Source organism: Physeter macrocephalus, chromosome 3, assembly GCF_002837175.3.
Source record: "Physeter macrocephalus isolate SW-GA chromosome 3, ASM283717v5, whole genome shotgun sequence".
Classification (NCBI taxonomy): Eukaryota; Metazoa; Chordata; class Mammalia; order Artiodactyla; family Physeteridae; genus Physeter; species Physeter macrocephalus.
In genome coordinates, this window is record NC_041216.1 from 25,335,633 (window position 1) to 25,355,226 (window position 19,594).

At 49.4% G+C, this 19,594-nt stretch overlaps 1 protein-coding gene across 15 annotated transcripts in view; it reads left to right on the plus strand.

Moving 5' to 3' along the window:
- SLC2A5 (solute carrier family 2 member 5) overlaps positions 1–19,594 on the plus strand; it is a 61,889-nt gene that overhangs the window by 18,925 nt on the left and 23,370 nt on the right. For 2 of the 15 annotated variants that reach the window (XM_028487877.2, XM_007110297.3), the window contains exon 1: positions 18,580–18,905. The exons of 11 other annotated variants lie outside the window; for them this stretch is intronic. In XM_028487877.2, the coding sequence (XP_028343678.1) occupies positions 18,873–18,905 (33 nt within the window). In that variant the 5' untranslated portion in view covers positions 18,580–18,872. Of the gene's footprint in view, positions 1–18,579; positions 18,906–19,594 lie in introns of those variants that run through there. 2 more of the 15 variants (XM_028487880.2, XM_028487883.2) reach the window with 1 other exon arrangement.

Here is a 19,594-nt window from a genome sequence, read left to right on the forward strand (position 1 = left end):
TTAACCAGGAGGTCCCCCCCGGTCACCAGCATGATCACAGCCGTACACAGCTGCGCAGGGCAGCTGGTCCCCTGGGGCCTCCCAAATTCTCTCCAGGGGCTGCCAGCCCTTGATGCATGGATTGTGTTTGAGTTTCAAGCAGAGGCCAGGATCCAGACTCCTGTCTCCCCCAGGCACTTCAAATGCAGGTCCCCCCTCCAAAGCAAGGGCTGGAACAGGACAGGAAGAGGCCACTGCAGAAGTCCCCCCAGACGCCCCACTGTCACTTGGGTCTGTTCTTGTAAAGACTGAAACGGGTGAGTCGGGGAAGGATCTGGCTCATTCACTTGCTAGGTTAATTTTTTATAGGAAAGGCGACCAGAGGGTTAGGGAACACCCAAATACTGTCCTCCCTGAAGGTGAAGGTTTGGGCGATTGGCTGGGGAGGGTGACGCCTGCATCATGGGGTGATTTAAAAGGAAAAGGATTTAAAAGAAGCATCCGTGTCTCTATAACCTATGACTCTTCCACCAACCCTTTCGTCTTAGGTCAGAAAACAATTTCTCTGTTCAGTCACAGAAGCCACTGGCTAAGAATGGGAGGTGTAACTGTCACCGTGCAGGGCCTTGGGGAAGAAAAGTATACCTAACCCGATAGGTGCCCCTCCCTTGGGTCCCATGAGAACTCTGCAAAACTGATTTTCTGAACCTGTAAAAGGGTTCTGGATTAAAACCAAAGCCACACCCTACTGTTGATTCCTCTTTTACTCTCAAAAGCAAAATCTGTAACAGGAAGAGACTCTGAAAGGAATAATCCTCTACAGAGCTAGGTCCAAAACGCTCCTTTTGGGTTCCCTTTTTAAAAGAAGGTTTTATGGGGCTTCCCTGGTGGCGCGGTGGTTGCGCGTCCGCCTGCCGATGCAGGGGAACCGGGTTCGCGCCCCGGTCTGGGAGGATCCCACGTGCCGCGGAGCGGCCGGGCCCGTGAGCCATGGCCGCTGAGCCTGCGCCTGTGCTCCGCGACGGGAGAGGCCGCGGCGGAGGAAGGCCCGCGTACCGCAAAAAAAAAAAAAAAAGAAGGTTTTATGAAAATCAGCAAGAGGTGAACATCCCTTTAGGATTCAAAGAAAGCTCTGGGCTGCCCTACAGAAAGCCACTTGTCAGTAAGGTGGTCTCCTTACAGAAATGGCCCACGTGAGGGGAGTCTGGGGTTCCCCTAAAGACGTTACACCTCACCATGGGTGCCTAGCTGGTAAAGAGCCTCACGTTAGCTTCTAGAATGGAGCAGCAATTCAGGAAGTTGCTTGCTGCAAAAGAGAAGATGACTCACGGCTGAGTTAGAGTATGGGCCCTGGGGGAATGATGCTCGAATACCTCTTGTTCTGAAGGGGGGGGCCCCAGAGGCCTTGGCTCAGATGGTGCAACATCGATGCCCGCTGGGCATGGCCTCTAAGGACAGGCCTGAGACCTGGGTTTCCCCAGACCGGCTGCAGCCGGAAAACACCCGCAGAGGCATTCGGGGCTCAGAGAAGAACATCTCCGTGTGCCCGGGCCTCCCTCCCGTGCTCATTCCACCTGTGAGTTGCCGCTGCTGAGTGTTTCCATTTCGCTCCGTCTGCTCCCCACCCCGTCTCTGCAGACGGGTGAACGTGTTACTGCGAGTGGCGGACACGTGCGGGCAGGGGAGGGGCTCGTCCTGGTGCCCGGAGCGTTGCAAACAGCACCATCACGAAGCCCAGGAGGGTCTCCTGCTTCGGATCAGAGCCAGACAAAAGTGCGTTCCTTTTACACGTGGCTGGGCGCCCGTGGGTTCTGTCTCTCGGCCAGTGTAGTTAATGTTTATCCACCCTCACCTCCCGGGCACAGCTGTGTGACCTCGGCCTGAGCAGGGGCTGCGTCTCAGCCCCCAGCCCCCCTCTTCTCAGGCACTTGCTGAACCTTGGTCTTTTCCTCAGGTTTACTAAACACTTTCTGCCTCTTTGTGCTTCAGAGTTGCGTCTGTCTGTTTTTGTTTTTTAATAAAGATTATGATTTGGCCCGGGGTTAAGGGTGCAGACAGAGCTCTGCCTGTGTCCACAGCAAGAAAAGAACATTTTTGCAGGCTTCCCGTCTCGGCCTAATGGCATCGCGGGAGGTTTTGTGCGCGTGCAAAATTGTAATGCAAACCCTGACCGTCTGGGTCAAGGCCAAAGTCTTGCTATTTTAAATTAAATAAACTATATTTCTTTTGTGTATTTGGTAAACCGACGGCCGTTGATGTGGGTGTGGGTCGGCAGTGCGGCTCAGACGGGCCTGTGCTGTGGGCCAGGTCCAGAGCTTTCCACACTGTTGGGCCCTGGAGACCACGTCCGTGTCCTTCTCTGTGGGCAAATGCAGTCGGGTAGGTGGCCACCTGGTTGGCATAGCCAGCTTCTCCCGAGTTTGCCTGATAGAATCCCTGGTCTGGGTTGGGGAGCAGGGGTGGTGGTGTTTAGAATACAGATTCCCAGGCCCCATCCCATGTGAGGGATCAACAGAGCCAAGTTCCAAGGACCCGCAGCTTAGGGCTAAACTCTCATGAGTGAGACACCCCAGATACTGAGCCACCAACCATGTCTCCCTTCTTGCACGAGTCTATCCCGACACCCGGTGACCCTCTGCAAAGGCAACTAAGGCTCCCAGGTGGCCGGGAACTGCTGGGGCACAAGGGCTCTTCTCTGAAGGCAGCAGCCTTCCAAAACCAGCCGTCGGAGCCGGCTGCCTCGTTCGGAGCAGACCTTCGCAGCCCGTGCAGCCCTGCCTTCAAGTCTTTTTTTTTAACTGCTACATCTTGGGAACTTTGCTCCCAAAGGTGCTCCTTGTTTATGTGTTCTACTTTCTGGATTTTGTAAAGCTAAAAATACATCAGCTATCAAGAGAACGAGAGGACAAGCCACAGGCTGGAAGAAAATATTTGCAAAAGACACATCTGTGTATCTATACCAGATGATGGAGGCTAACCTATTGTCATCATTTCACAATGTACGTAAACTGCCATCATGCTGTACACCTTGAATTTATACAGTGAGGTGTGTCAGTTATTTTTCAGTGAAACTGGGGATTGGGGGGAATACGCATCTGATAAAGGACTGTTACCAAAATGTACAGCGGACTCTTTTTTTTTTTCAAATTTTTATTTATTTATTTTTGGCTGCGTTGGCTCTTTGTTGCTGCACGTGGACTTTCTCTAGTTGCGGCGAGTGGGGGCCGCTCTTCGTTGCAGGGCACAGGCTTCTCATTCCAGTGGCCTCTCTTGCTGCGGAGCGCGGGCTCTAGGCATGCAGGCTTCAGTAGTTGGGGCACGGGGGCTTCAGTAGCTGCAGCACGTGGGCTCAGTAGTTGTGGCGCACGGGCTTAGCTGCTCCGGGGCATGTGGGATCTTCCCGGACCAGGGCTTGAGCCCGTGTCCCCTGCGTTGGCAGGCAGATTCTCAACCACTGCGCCACCAGGGAAGCCCTACAGTGGACTTTTAACACTCAGCAATAAGAAAACAACCCGATTGAGAAATGGGCCAAAGACCTTAACAGCCGCCTCACCAAATAAGATACACAGATAGCAAATAAGCATGTGAAAAGATGCTCCATATCATGTGTCACCAGTTAACACAAATTAAAACAGCAAGATACCACTACCCACTTACTAGAATGGCCAAGATCCAGAGCACTGACAGCACCAAATGCCGGCGAGGTTGTGGAGGAACAGGAACTCTCATTCATTGCTGGTGGGAATGCAAAATGGTGCAGCCACTTTGGAAGCCAGTTGGGCAGTTTCTTACAAAACTAAACGTACTCTTACCAGCAGTCACGCTCCTTGGTATTTACTGAAATGAGTGGAAAACTTATGTCCACACAAAAACCTACACACAGATGTTCCTAGCAGCTTTATCCATAACTGTCCAAAGCTTGGAAGTAGTTAAGATGTCCTTCAGCAGATGAATGGATAAATAAACTGTGGTGCATCCAGACAATGAAATATTATTCAGCACTAAAGAGAAAGGAGCCATCAAGCCATGAAAAGACATGGAGGAAACATAAATGCATTACTGAGTGAAAGAATTCGATCTGAAAAGGCTGCATGCTGTACGACTCCAACTATAGGACATTCCGGAAAAGGCAGAACTATGGAGACAGTAAAAAGATCAGTGGTTGCCAGGGGTTGGGGGGAGGGAGGTGGAGCACAGGGGATTTCTGGGGCAGTGAAACCACTCTGTATGACCCTATGATGACGGATACTTGTCAATACACATTTGTCCAAACACACGATGTCCAACACCAAGAGTGAGCCCTAATGTAAACTCTGGACTCTGGGTGATAATGATGTGTCAGGGCAGGTTCATCCCAGATGACAAGGGTACCACTGGTGGGAGGTGTTGATGCTGGGGAGGGCTGTGCAGGTGTAGGAGCTGGGGGCACATGGGAAATCTGTATCTTCCCTTCAATTTTGCTATAAACCTAAAAAACTGCTCTACGAAAATAAAGTCTTAATATAATTAATTAATTTAAAAATACATTGACTAGCCCCTAGAAATGGCTTGCATCTATTTTATATTAATTTTATTATTAAGATGCAACTTGGCGGGGAGGGATAGATTGGGAGTCTGGGATTGACATGTACACACTGCTGTATTTAAAATAGATAACCAACAAGCACCTACTATAGGGCAGGGAACTCTGCTCAATACTCTCTAATAACCTGAATGGGAAAGAATTTGAAAAAGAATAGATACATGTATATGTGTAACTGAATCACTTTGTTGTACACCTGAAACTCACACAACTTTGTTAATCAATTATGCTCCAGTATAAAATAAAAATTAAAAAGAAATTTTAAAAAATAAAAACAATAAAATTATCACACAAAAAAAGATACAGCATACACAGACTTAAACGATACAAAATTGGCAGTGTCCTGTCCTGCTTCTTCCGGGCAACCACCTGGAAGGGTGTTTTAGCTACCCTCTCTTGCCTTGGTCTCCATACCTTGAAGCAGACGCTACGTGCTTATCTGTGAGAAAATGGAAGAAGCCTTTCCCGGCCAGTGCTGAGAGACCTTCCTGAGATCCTCCACTCCTCATTAGGTGCTGTGTGCCTCTCCCCATCCACCCCATCTCCCCTCGGTGACCCTTCGTCACCTCTTCCCTGACCTTCCCACCAGCCCCCTCGTCCTGCTTAGGGAGGCCCTGAGTACCACCCAAGGCACAGTCTGGCCAGGCGACCCGGCCTGAGGGACTCCAGGGGATGCGGCGAACAGTCCAAGCTCTCAGGCCTCTTCTGACCTGTACCCGTCCCCCTCTCTGGGGTCGCCTCACCCCAGCAGACAGCACACCAGCCAACAGCACACCCTTCCATGCTGGTGATGCTTGTGGCTTCTCCCAGCCCCAGCAAGCAATCGTCTGACACCAGCTGCAGGACCAGCTGGGTGTCCTGCAGTTCAATTCTGACACTGTCTACCTGGAGACAGCATCACACCCTCAGGTGAAGGTGTCAGTCCTAAAGACTGTCTCCCCACTTCAGATACCAGCTGAAAGTCCAGGTTGTCACCTATGCTTCTAACCAACCACCTGTAGACCGGAGATTCCCACTGGAGACCCCCTCTTTGGGTTCGATTAATTTGCTAGATTAACTCACAGAAGCCAGAGAAACATTTTACTTATTAGATCACTGGTTATTACCATGGACATAATTCAAGAACAGCCCGATGGCAGAGATGCACAGGACAAGGTATGGGGAAAGAACATGGAGCTTCCATGTCCTCCGAGTCCTACTCTCCCCAAACCTCTGTGTTTTCCTGTCCTTCTGGGTTTTTATGGAGGCTTCATTATAGGATTGATTAAATCATTGGCTATTGGTGGTTTATTCAACCTCCAGCCCCTCTCTCCTCCCAGGAGGCTGGTGGCGTAGGACTGAAACTTCCAACTCCATAATCACAGGGTTGGTTCCCCTGGCAACCAGCCCCATCCTTTGCTTACCTAGGGGCTTTTCCAAAAGTCACCTCATTGACATAACAAAGACACTCTCAATGCTGAGGAAATTCCAAGATTTTAGGATCTATGTGCCAGGATGGGATAAAGACCAAATATATATTTCTGATTATAAATCACAATATCACAGTGCAGTTCCATACTGTCCCATGCTGTTCCCTCTCCCTGGAACGCCCTTCTTTTCCCTTCTTGCTTGGCTCCCTGCTTCTGCCCTTAGCCAGCAGACACCCTGAAGACCACCTCCCTCTGCTCCATGGCCTTCTAAGCAGACCTCTGAGATGCCACGGTGTCCACAGAGACCAGAAGTTCCAGGGACCACTCTACCTGGCCTGTTCCCCCAGAGCCTGCCCGGTTCTGGGCACAGAGTGAGACGCTAGGGCCAGTCCAGCATGCATGTGGGGCTTAAGCCTTTCACATCCAAAAAGTTAGAAGTTTGGGGGGAAGAGGTAAATGACTTTCTTTTATTATTATTTTTTAATATATTTATTTATTTATTTGTTTGTTTGGTTTTGGCTGCGGTGGGTCTTCTTTGCTGCGCACGGGCTTTTCTCCAGTCGCGGTGAGCGGGGGCTACTCTTCGTTGCGGTGCGCGGGCTTCTCGTTGCGGTGGTTTCTCTTGTGGTGGAGCATGGGCTCTAGGCACGCGGGCTTCAGTGCTTGTGGCTCGCAGGCTCTAGAGCACAGGCTCGGTAGTTGGGGCACACGGGCTCAGTTGCTCCGCGACATGTGTGATCTTCCCGGACCAGGGCTCGAACTCATCTCCCCTGCATCGGCAGGAGGATTCTTAACCACTGAGCCACGAGGGAAGCCCCTAAATGACTTTCTGAGTGAAGCATGTGGGTCCCCCCAACAAAAAAAAACCCCAAACTCAGAATCACTTATTGGAGCAGAATCCAGGCTCCATGAAGAAAAGGTTTGCCTGGTGTTATGGGGTCAGGACATTGAAAGTAGCTAACAGCTAATGTTTACTGAGCTCTTATTACATATGGGGCCAACTGAGGTCACCCTTCTCAGCAGAGGCCCTAGTGACCGCACAGGCCTGTGCCTGTTGATAAGACAAAGCCGTGCATTGCTTGCAGGATAAGGAAAAGCACTCCCAACAGGGCCTTAATAGGGTCTCAGAGTGGGAGGGACATTTAGTGGGATATTTAGCGATTTTTTTTTTTTTTTTTTTTTTTTTTTTTTTTTGCCGCACAGCACAGCTTGCAGGATCTTAGTTCCCCAACCAGGGATCAGACCTGTGCCCCCTGCGATGGAAGCATGGACCCCTAACCCCTGGACCACCAGGGAATTCCCTTTAGTGGCATTTTTGAAGTGTGGTTTAAGGTGGGCCTTTTAATGTGCTGGGGATTGGGCAAGGATCACGACATCCCAGTTTTGCATCAGTGGGCATAGTGGGGTAAGCATCGGAGGTGAAGAATTTAAAGATTTTGGGGTGTAAACTGTCACGATGCTTTCTGTTAAAGAATGCATCGTTTGGGCTTCCCTGGTGGCGCAGTGGTTCAGAATCCGCCTGCCGATGCAGGGGACACGGGTTCGAGCCCCGGTCCGGGAGGATCCCACATGCCGCGGAGCGGCTGGGCCCGTGAGCCATGGCCGCTGAGCCTGCGCGTCCGGAGCCTGTGCTCCGCAACGGGAGAGGCCACAACAGTGAGAGGCCCGCGTACCGCAAAAAAAAAAAAAAAAAAGAATGCATCTTTCTTAAAAGTTCTTGGAGGGAAGTAGAAGTTACTTGTGGAAACAAAAAAATGTTGCCCACAATTCCAGTTCTACAAGGATGAAGTCATTAGCCCCTGACCTATAGCATAGCCTGAAAGGAATTCAGGATGAAGTACTCTGTGTTTTGGGCACATGGGGCCCTAGATAGTTAAGATGTATGTCTAAGGAAGAATTTTGATGACCCCAGATTCTATGCACCTTCCCATGCATAGCAAAGCACTAAAATCATTAACTGGAGATATCTGTTTTCTGTGATTAGCAGTAATCTTTTAACAAGAGGTAGGCTTGGCTACATGTATTTCTCAGTCAAAAAATTTCATATATATGCTCCCCCAATACCTCTTTCGGAGCAGTTTCTCAGAGCTCTCTGAGAGGCTGTATCCTGGGCCACGGTCATCAGTGAGATACTGAATAAAACTCAACTCACAGCTCTTACGTTGAGCTTTTATTTTTTTCCAGATGACACTTGCAACTTATATCTCTCTGGGCCAGTGTCCTGGGAGTAGTAAAGTGATGCTGATGAGGGCAGCCACGTCTTCACGCAGCCATGTCTTGGCAGACAAACCATGGTCCAAGAAAGGGGGTCAGGAGAGACAGGTGTGTGAACAGCGAGGCTCTGGAAGGAGAGAAACTGGGTCAACCAGGCCTCCGCCATTCCTAATGGTGTCACTCTGGGCAAAGAACTGTGACCTCTCTCAGTCTCGATTTCATCTAAAAAGGAGAGAATAATGAAACTAACATGAGGCCCAGTGCTTAGTACAAGCACTGCGCCAGAGGAAAGCTCTACAATATGCAGCTGTTATTATTCTCGGTTAGCTTTTCTTGCGTTACCTAAGAGCCCCTGAAGGGTCTACTACTTCCTGCCCCTCCCCCACAGCTGGATCCTCCCCCCTGTTTCCAGTGCCCCAGGCCCAGTTCCGGACGGAACAATCTCACACCTACTCTTGTTGGGCGGTCCCTGTTTAACAAGCATGTGGGGAATTTCCCATGACCATTATGTCAGAGATGGGAGCAGACTCTCCCTTTCACTAACATTTTCTGTAGCTTCTCTTCTCCCTGGCACCAGCGAATCGCTGGATTTGCCTGGACCCGTTGCATCTGGGAGAGCTTCTCAAATACCAGCAGACAGCGTCTGTCTCTTCCCTGTCTCGGCACCACCACCCCAGGAGGAAAAGCAGACGGGGAGCGTCGGGCGTCGGAGGGCAGGTGCTGTCTGAAGTTAACCAACCAGCGCCACGATGAGTGACACGAGTGACGAGGAGAGCACTGGCGACGCTGTGTCAGCCCTGGGGGTGAGTCCGCCCTGGCTGGGCACAGATCCGGGAGGCCTCGGGGCTGGGTGTCTAGGGAGAGTCGCCGATGCCACGTTCAGGAAAAGCGCGGAGCAGTGCTTCGGACTTTCTTGAGAGCCGGGACCACCCGGGGTTCTGGTTAAAATGCAGGTTCTGAAGGAGCGGCTCTGGGGTGGAGTCTGAGAGTCTGTGTTTCTCACAAGCTCCCAGGCAAGGCGGCGGCTGCAGGCCTCGGAGACCTAGAGGAGCTCTGGCTCCGGGGGCTTCGGAAGCGAGGGCGGACGCTTGCAGGGTTTGGCTTCAAGGAGAACTGGAGCGGCCCGGCAGCACCCACTGGGCTTCTGGCTTCCGCAATTTGCTCCTTAAGACCCCAGGCCGGACACGTGAAATGTATTCTCTGGTCCTGGGGCGCCACGTAGCACTAGAATCTGTGGGATGCTGTAACCGTTCAACAACGGACCAACTGGAGGCGGGGGTGGCATTGATTTACAGCCTTTGCTGGTATCTGTGATGCTCCCACCGAGGTTCTTTTCAACTGACTGCAGGGGAAAGTGTGTGCTTCGGGGGAAGGTCGCGCACTGTTTACAGCGTTACTTCCCGCTGGCGCAGCGCGCTGCCGCTGTACTACCTTCGAGCTTACAGTTCTGCAAGTTGTAGGTAACTGATGCTGGAACTCACACAACTCAACATCAAAAAAACCCAAACAACCCAATTTTAAAATGGGCAGAGGATCCGAATAGACATTTTTCCAAAGACATACAGATGGCCGACAGGCACATGAAAAGATGCTCAGTATTACTAATCATCAGGGAAATGCAAATCAAAACCACGATGAGATATCACCTCACATCTCTCAGAGCGGCTTTTATCAAAAAGACAAAAAATAGGGTTTCCCTGGTGGCGCAGTGGTTGAGAGTCCGCCTGCCGATGCAGGGGACGCGGGTTCGTGCCCCGGTCCGGGAAGATCCCACACGCCGCGGAGCGGCTGGGCCCGTGAGCCGTGGCCGCTGGGCCTGCGCGTCCGGAGCCTGTGCTCCGCAACGGGAGAGGCCACGGCAGTGAGAGGCCGGCGTACCGCAAAAAAAAAAAAAAAAAAAACAAAAAATAAGTATTGGTGAGGACGTGGGGAAAAGGGGACCCTCACACTGCTGGTGGAAATGTAAACTGGCCCAGCCACTATGGAAAACAGTATGGAGGTTCCTTAAAAAATTAAAAATAGCACTACCATATGACCCAGCAATTCCACTCCTGGGTATTTATCCAAAGAAAATGAAAACACTAATTTGAAAAGATATATGAACCCCTATGTTCACTGCAGCATTATTTACAATAGCCAAGATATGGAAGCAACCCGTGTCCATCGAAATATGAATAAAGAAGAGGTGGTGGGAATTCCCTGGCGGTCCAGTGGTTAAGACTCCGCACTTTCACTGCCAAGGGCGGGGGTTCAATTCCTGGTCAGAGAACTATGATTCCACAAGCTGGGAGACACAGCCAAAAAGAAGAGGTGGTACACATACACACACACACACACACGCACACGCACACACACACATACACGCACACGCACACACACACATACACGCACACATACACACACACGCACACACACGCACAATGGAATACTACTCAGCCATAAAAAAGAATGAAATCTTGCCAGTGGAACTAGAGGGTATTATGCTAAATGAAACAAGTCAGACAGAGAAAAACAAATACTCTATGATTTCACTTATATGTGGAATCTAAAAGACAAAACAAATGAACAAACATAACAAAAGAGATTCAGAGTCATAGTTACAGAGAACAAACAGGCAGTTGCCAGAGGGGAGGGAGGGGGGAGAAGGAGAGAAATAGATGAGGGGAGAGTAAGAGTACAAGCTTCCACTCACAAAATAAATGAGTCACAGGCATGAAATGTACAGTGTGGGGAGTATAGTCAATAACTATGTAATATCTTTGTATGGTGACCTATTTCATGTAACTAGACTTATCGTGGTGATCACTTTGAAAAGGATAGAAATATAGAATAACTGTGTTGTGCACCAGGAACTAACACAGTGCTGTAGGTCAATTAATTATACTCCAAAAACAACAAACAAACCCATAGAAAAAGAGGTCAGATTAGTGGCTGCCAGAGGCAGGGGGAAGGGAATTGGAGGAAGGTGGTCCAAAGGTACAGACTTCCAGTTATAAGATAAATAAGTGTTAGGGATGGAAAGTACCACATGATAAATATAATTAACACCGCTGTAGGTTATATATCAGCCGTCCCCAACCTTTGTGGCACCAGGGACCGGTTTGGTGGAAGACAGTTTTTCCACGGACGGGGCGGGGGGCAGGCAGGGATGGTTCAGGTGGTAATGCGAGCGACGGGGAGTGATGGGGAGCGGCAGGTGAAGCTTCACTCTCTCACCCGCCGCTCACCTCCCGCTGTGCGGCCCGGTTCCTAACAGGCCTGGACTGGTACCGGTACTGGGGGTTGGGGAACACTGTTATATATGAAAGTTAAGAGAGTAAATCCTAAGCATCCTTATCACAAGGAAAATATTTTTTTCTTTTTCTTTTATTTTGTATCTATAGGAGATGATGGATGTTCACTAAATCATTTCGCGATGTACGAGAGTCAAACCGTTATGCTGTACACCTTAAATTCAAACAGTGCTGTCAATTACATCTCAATAAAACTGGAAGGAAAAAAGTCATAATTTTTACCTTTTTTCTTGAAAATTATCCTTTAACACTATTAATGTAAGGTCACTAACCCCAGAGTCAGAAAGAGATGGGCAAAGTAGCATACTATTCTAGAGTATTCCAGCATTTATTCTCTTGCTTTTACTAAGGAGAAATTCACATAAAATTAACCTTTTTAAAGTGTACAGTTCGGTGGCATTTAGTACCTTCACAGTGTTATATAATCACCACTCTATCTAGTTCCAAAACATCTGCATCACCCGCAAAGGAAACCCCACACCCATTAAGTACCCATTCCCCTCTCCCCCCAGCCCCTGGCAACCACCAATTTGCTTTCTGTCTCTATGGATTTACCTTTTCTGGATTTCTCATATAAATAGAATCATACAATATGTGACCTTTTTGTGCCTGGCTTCTTTCACCTAGCATAATATTTTCGAGGTTCATGTGGCTTGTGTCAGGACTTCATTTCTTTTTATAGCTTCATAATCTGTTGTGTGTATATATCACAATTTGTTTATCCAGTCATCCATTGGAGCACGTGTGGGCTGTTTCCACCTTTTGGCTATTGTGAATAGCGTTGTTATGAATATGCATATACATATATTTGCTTGAGTGCCAGTTTCTTTTTTTATTCTTTTAGCATTAAAATATATCTAGGAGTAGAATTGCTGAGTCAAATGGTAATTCCTTTTAACTTCTTAAGGAATCACCAAACTGCTTTCCACAGCAGTTGCACCATTTTACATTCCCACTGGCAACATACAATGGTTCCAGTTTCTCCACATCCTTGCTCATGACACGGATGAACCTTGATGACATTTTGCTAAGTGAAATAAGACAGTCAAAAGGACAAATACTCTACGATTCCACTTATATGAAACAACTAAAGTAGTCAGGTTCATAGAAACAAAAAGTAAAACAGAGGTTGCCAGAGCTGGGGGGAATTATTGTTTAATGGATATAGAGCCTTAGTTTAGCAAGATGAGAAAGTTCTGGAGACTGGTTGTACAACAGTGAATATACTTAGCACTACTGAACTGTACACCTAAAAAAGCAAATTTTTGTTATAAGTTTTTTACCACAGTTTGAAAAACAAAAGAGTTGTCCACCCAAGGTAATCTGTAACCAACGAAGCCACGCGGGTCCCTGAGAAGCTTCGAGACCCCCTGGCTTTCATGCATTCTGTCCATGCTTCCCAAAGGTCACTCTTGAGTGCATGGGCACTCTGATAGGTGAGGTCAAATTCTATTCTTGGGCACTCTGATAGGTGAGGTCAAATTCTATTCTTGGAAAGAAAACTTAGGAACCTTGTATCATCTCTGAAGTTTACTCACCAGGTGTGTCAGCATGATCCACAGCCTTTCTGCCTTGGGGGCATCTGATAAAATCTTGGCCTGTGGAGCAAGAGGTTTGGATCAGGCATGTTGTCTCCCTCTTCCTTCCACGCACGTTGCAGAGTTGGGTTCTGATGGCCAGAATCCAGGCAGGCCTGGGCGAGGTGTCGCTGGCCCCACTGGGCACTGGGCTTGGGAAGTCTTGTGTCATCCTACCAGGCCCCCTGCAACAGGAGCGCTGCCTGTGTAGATAGCTGGATGCATGCCGGGACCTGCTAATTACTTCTTCCTTATCTACACCTGGAATGGGGATGACCCAGAGCTGTTTCCTGCCTTCCCACCCGCCCCCTCCAATCAAGCAATCCACACACACTCTGCACCTTGGTAGCAACCTGGTTTTGTGCCCTCCGAGGCACGTGCAGGCATGCACATGTTCCTAAAGAACCCCACTTTCTATCATATGGCACATAAATAAATAAATAACAGGATTTAAGGGGAAAATAGGGTTGGGGCAGACCACCATGCAATTTTAAAATCTGAACACAAACAAAAACAAATACAGTCCTAATGAAAACAGCAGCCTGGATAAATCTCCACTGACATTTGCACCCAGCAGCTAGGGGGTTCTCACTTTCCCCTTTAAAATGAGTGTTCTTAGGCCATTCACTTCCAGTTGAGAGCCATGTCATCACATTTTAAAACCTGATTTAGGCTGTAGTCAAAACAAACAAATACATACATACATATATATATATACAGAGAGAGAGAGAGAGAGAGAGAAAGGAGAGAGAGGGAGAGACATGTCTTCACAGCTTCTTCAAGGGTAAGAGTCCCTTCCCGTTTTCTGTCCTAACAGACTTTCAGGCACCTGTTTGATGGTTATATCAGTAAGAAATGGGTTTGGCCGCAAGTGACAGAAAATGAAAAAGAGGAGTGTTTTTCCTTCATTGAAAGTCCAGGCAGTGATCTGGGCTGGAGCAGCACTTCAAAGGGGAAGGGACCCAAGCTCCTTCCATCTTCTTGCTCGGTCCTGTGTGGCCTCAACCTTGTGGTCCAAGCTGGTGGCACCCGTATTCCAGGCAGCAGGATGGCAAAAGGAACAAAGAAGAGAGAAAGGTTCTTAAAAGCCAGTACGTGACACCTTTGCATATGTTGCTTTAGAGAGAACTTGTCGTATGTCCCTGCCAACCACAAGGGTGATGGGAAACCTAGTCTTTCCTTTGGGCAGCCTCAGGTCCTGCCCCAAATTCTATTACTAGAAGGACTGGGCAAATGGATCTGGGGATGGGTTGGGGGAGCCACAGCAGTCTGCACAATAGAGGCCCCCGACAAAACTTTAAAATTCCAGAACATTCCTAGTAGAGATGAGACCAAGAGTGACTTAAAGTCCTGGTATCGTCTGGTCTCAGAATGATGCCGAAAACTCGGTATCTGTGTGCCAGTGCCAAATCTCGGAGACAGAGTTTTGGATGAAGTAGAAAAGAATGGCTTTATCGCTTTGCCAGGCAAAGGGGGACACAGTGGGCTCGTGCCCCTCACAAACTCTGTGTCCCAACACGGGAGGATTTGGTGAGGAGTTTTATAGCTATAGTTCAAGGATGGGGTTGCTGATAAGATTAGGGTGTGCGCAGGGCCTGTACTCCTTTAATCTGGTCTCAGGTAATCTGATGAGCTTCTGTGGTTCCTTTAATCTGGCCTCATATGGTCTGCTTGAAAAGCTTCTCTGGAATGAAGAATGCTGACATCTTCCATTTGTTGGGGGTTTTAGTTCCATAAAGAGCTTAAAGATACTGTCATGTGTATCCCTTGAGGCGAATCAGGACCCTGACCCAAGGCCGCACTATTGTTTCTTGGCTGTTCCTCCCTTGTCTCTGCATCCCCTCCCGTCCCTGATTGGCAACTGTTCGAATCTGCCCTTTGGAACTGAGGGACGGTCATGGAGGCTGGAGTCTGTTCCCTACAAACAAGAAACGGGGGACACAGAAAGGCTTCCGTGCCCAAGAGCACCACAGGGTCCTGCTCCGTTTCAAGAACAGCCCAGGGATTTGCTGACCTGCTTTGTGATGCTAATTCAACAGCTTACATCCTGGTTAAATTTTCCTATACAAACTTTTTTTTTTAAATTCTGAAAAGCTTCACTTTCAGAAAGACCATTTTTATTTTTTGTTTTATTTTAAAAGTAATACAAAAATCCTCCTAATTCCCTTTGGTGTCAATCACCGAGTTTTGTCAATTTTACAACCTAAATATCTCTCAGATGCATTTGCTTCTCTAATCTCTGCCACTACGCAGGTCCAAGTCACTGGCATATTTCACTTGCTCTGCAGCAAAGAACAGCTCCCTCTCCTCTTCCCCAAATCCACTGGTGTCTTGTCCCCTCATCAGTTCTCCTCTAGGCAGCCACAGTAAACTTTTCAAAACACAAATCCGGTCACCCTCCACCCTCTAATGCCTTCTTTCTGCTCCTAGAACAAAAATGAAGCTCCTTCACATGGTCTACAAGTGCTAAATATAGTCTGGCCCTGCCTACCTCCCCAGCCTCCTTCTCCATCCAGCCTTCCTTTCTGCTTTGTGCTCTTCAGCTACACTGATTGCAATTTCTCTTGTACTACAGGGCCTTGGCACATACTATTCCCTATCTGGAAGGCTCTCTCCACCACCCCATCCCCACCCCACCCCCCTTTGCTTAGGTAAGCTCTATTCATCCTTCCCATCTCAGCTCAAGTTCACTTTTTTAGGGAAGTCTTCCCTGACCAGCCCCCCAACCCTCTTCTTTAGAGTTCTTTTATAGTTATAAATTCATCAGTGTATTTATCTGACTAAATTCTACTTTCTTAACTGGAGTCTAAGCTGCTTGAGGACAAGGCTTTTTTTTTTTTTTTTTTGCACCCTGTAGTATCCCCCATCCAGGACAGTAGTAGACTCAGTACATATAAATGTAAATATTTGCTAGGATTGAAATCATTCCTAACCTCACATCCCACAATAACCACTGTTTTCACATTCTGATAAGTCTTCTAAAATCCTGTGCTAACATATTTACATTTTATGTTAATAATAACGTTTAATAGTAATAATATATGTTAATAATAATGATTTGGGAATTGAGATCTGGGACCCAAATCTTCATGTCAGAATCCTTGACAAGCAAGGATTCTTAGCAAGCACTTTCCCCATTGTGACACGTTAGAGTGGACCTAGCACACAGCCCTCTAAGAAAGAGGAAAATTAGCTTTGGGTCCTTTTCTCCCTCAATGATAAAATCCTAATATAATTTCCCTGTAATGAATCAAACTGTATGGAAGGTGGGAAAGAGAAAGTCAGGAAGACCCTGGCAGAACGCGGGTCTGGTCACTTTCCTTTTACTTTAAAAGTGACTCTTTGACTCTCGACAGAGGTAGTTTCGAGCACAGGTCCGTCTCTTGGAAACATGAGTGCGTGTTTCTGTGACACACCTTGGCCTGCTACGTGCAATTAGCCAAAATATCCTTGGGTTAATCAGTGTCGTTTACTATTGTCATTTTAAACCCCAAGGCAAAAACAGGTTTCAACGGACACGTCCCCTTCCTAGTGCAGGCAGGACAGAGACAAGGGCAGGGTGGGAGGGCGAGGGCCAGTGACTGGGACACTCTCTCCTCCTCGCCCCCGTGTTCAGCTCCCGCGGGTAATAAATAAACGTGCAAAGACACTAGCAATGGGCGAGCCCGGCCCCCACACCTCAGGTCGCCCTGACGCCAGGGTCCTGCAAGACCCCAGCAGGGACAGTCCCTGCCTCGGACCAGTGGGCCACTCCCTCTTCTGAGCCCCCAGATCCCTGGGCCCCCAGAGGACCCCCTTCCCCCAAGGGCCTAAAGGCGGCCTGAGACCCCGAGGCTGCTGTGCCCGGGTCCCGGGGCCGGGAAGGACAGGGCAGGGGACACAGAGGACAGTCCCCGAGCTCTGGGCCCACTCCCGACCGTTCCCGGCCCTCCGGGGCCCCCAGGTGCCCTCCGTCGGTGTCTACTGGCTGCCGCAAGGCTCGAGGGTCCCGGGCTGAGGAGGCCACGGGCAGGGCTGAGGGGGACCCGGGCCAGGGGCGAGGGGACAGCGCCCCGCGGCCCAGCATCCCGGTGGCCTCCCCACCGTGTTCTCTCCGCTCGCGCTGCGCTCCCGCCGCTGAGGCGTTGGTGACGCCGAGGCTGTACCTGCGCTGCCCCAGGGCCACAGAGCCAGGTACTGCGGGTCCCCCCTCCCCCTTCCCCCTCCCCCCTCCCTCCCCCTCCCCTTTCCCCCTCCCCTCCCCCTCCCCCTCCCCTCCCCCCCCTTCATCTCTCTCTCTCTCTCTCTCTCTCTCTCTCTCTCTCTCTCTCACACACACACACACACCCCCTCCCCCCCTCCCCCGGCGGGGGAGGGGAGGTCTGCATCAGCGACACCAACTCCATCTCTCAGCTTTCAGCTCCCCAGGGAGCGAAGTGGAAGCTCTGGGCCTAGAAGTGGTTCTCTTGATTTCCTCTGGGCCTGGCAATGACCCATGGTGGCAAACTTCTGACAGCTCCTTTTGCTTTCCCAACCTGTCCCCTTCCCTTCACCCCCCCCACCCCTCCCCCGCCGCCGCCCCGCAACTAAAGTGCATTTTCTTTGGAGAATTTTCAAAGCTCTTTGAAATAATTGGGAACCTCTGGTCTTGCCAAGCCTCAGTGGGAAATCATGGTATTAGGGCTGTGACCCAGGAGAAAAAGGACAGGAAATGAAGTTAGAGAAAGGAAACGGTCAGTCCCGCCCCCCACTGCTCCCCAACACCTCCCTATCCCCCCAAACCCCCCACGTGAATGGGGATGCAGGGACCAACACACACACACACACACACACACACACACACACACACACACATGCGGTCACCTTCCTCTCAGCCTCCCACACAGAGGCACCTGTTGACAATTCCCGAGTTTGCCACTGATGCCAAGACCGCTGCCCGACACACAGTGGACCCCCAGTGAACTGTCATTTGAAGGTGAACAGGGGAAGATGTGACTACATCAACTGGATTTGTGCCACAGCAAATAAAACAGGGAACATGCCCTGTAAAGATGAAAGCCCATCGGCTTTGAGAGCGCGCTCTGGATTTTGGCCACTTGACCTGGTGTGGTGGCCGCATGGCAGCCGAGCACGTGCTGAGCACAGGGGGCCGACAGGGCCTGGCCATGCACGGAGGACCCAGACAAGCAGCTGTGACTCACTTTCCGTGCCCTGCACATAAAGGGATTTGAAATATTTACTGCTTTTGCAATAGTGATGATTACACAGAAAATCTCATCTCTAGGCGACTCTGAGTTCCTTAAAAAGGAAAATAAGAAACTTTCTGAGTAAAGTGTTGTGTGGTAGTTTGGGCAAAAGCCGACTTCCTGGTGGAGAGATTTGGCCGCAGGCTTCCTGGCAGGGACCACTCCTGAGAAGCCTCTAATGACCCCATCTCCTGCCCCCGTGTTACCTGGTGTGTTGTAGGGTCACTGGCACCTGCTGTTTTCCATGTGTTTGTGACGGAAATAACCCTTCCAGTCACTCACCACGAGCCTGACTTTCGCAGTAAGGAAATACCGCAGACTGTCCCAATCGGGAAGGCACTGCGCCTGCAGTCCCCGGGGGGTGCCCACTTGCTGAGCTAGACCCCAGACATCTCCCTTAAAAGAAGAAGCGAAAACGAGACAAACCTCTGGGTTCCCGAAAGGGTTATTCTGCCTTAGCCTGCCTATAAAAATGCTATTGGCTGTTACCTGGCTTGGCCAAAGTACAGCCAGAATGTCTTCTCTCGCCATTCAGTGCATTTGTTATTTTGGCTGAAAGGAAATAAGCAGAACCCTGCGCTTCCAGAGCAAAGATGGAGCAACAAGACGCAGTCAAGAGGGAAGGGGTAAGTTTGCTGTCGAGGCAGCAAAGCCCCACGGCAGGGCCTGTTCAGCATTGCTAGGGGATGCTCTTCGGAGCTCTGTGCACATGGCGAGGACCACTGGGGCACCTGCCCCCCAGAGTTCACCCAGCAGCCGGACTTTTACAGGGACTAGAGAGAGGAGACATTTAGAGACATTTAGATTTAGAGGTTCTTTGGACTGGAACCGAAATGATGAGACTCAGAGGATGAGTTTGTCACAACTTCCCTCACTGTAAGAACTTGAGGTGAAGGGCTTCAGAAACCAGCAACAAAATCCTTACACATCGCCTCTGAGAGTTGATTTGATTTGTTTTGATTTTCGCTTCAGGGCATTTTCACTAACCTTTTCAGCAGGTGAAGAGCTAAGCCAGCACGAAAAGAAGATAGTAAAGATGTTGCAGGATTTGAATTGAACTCAGATCTGGAGCAGAGGTTCCCTCCCTTTTAGATAATCAGAATCCTTTTTTTTTAGAGATGAAAGATTTTTCTGAACCTCTTCCCATCCACCCTTGCCCTCCATATAATTGCCGTTGTACATTTAGAGTCTTTTGTTTTTATAAATTTTTTTTTAATTTTTTTTTTTTTTTTGCTGCGTTGGGTCTTCGTTGCTGCGCGCGGGCTTTCTCTAGTTGCGGCGAGCGGGGGCTACTCTTTGTTGCGGTGCGCGGGCT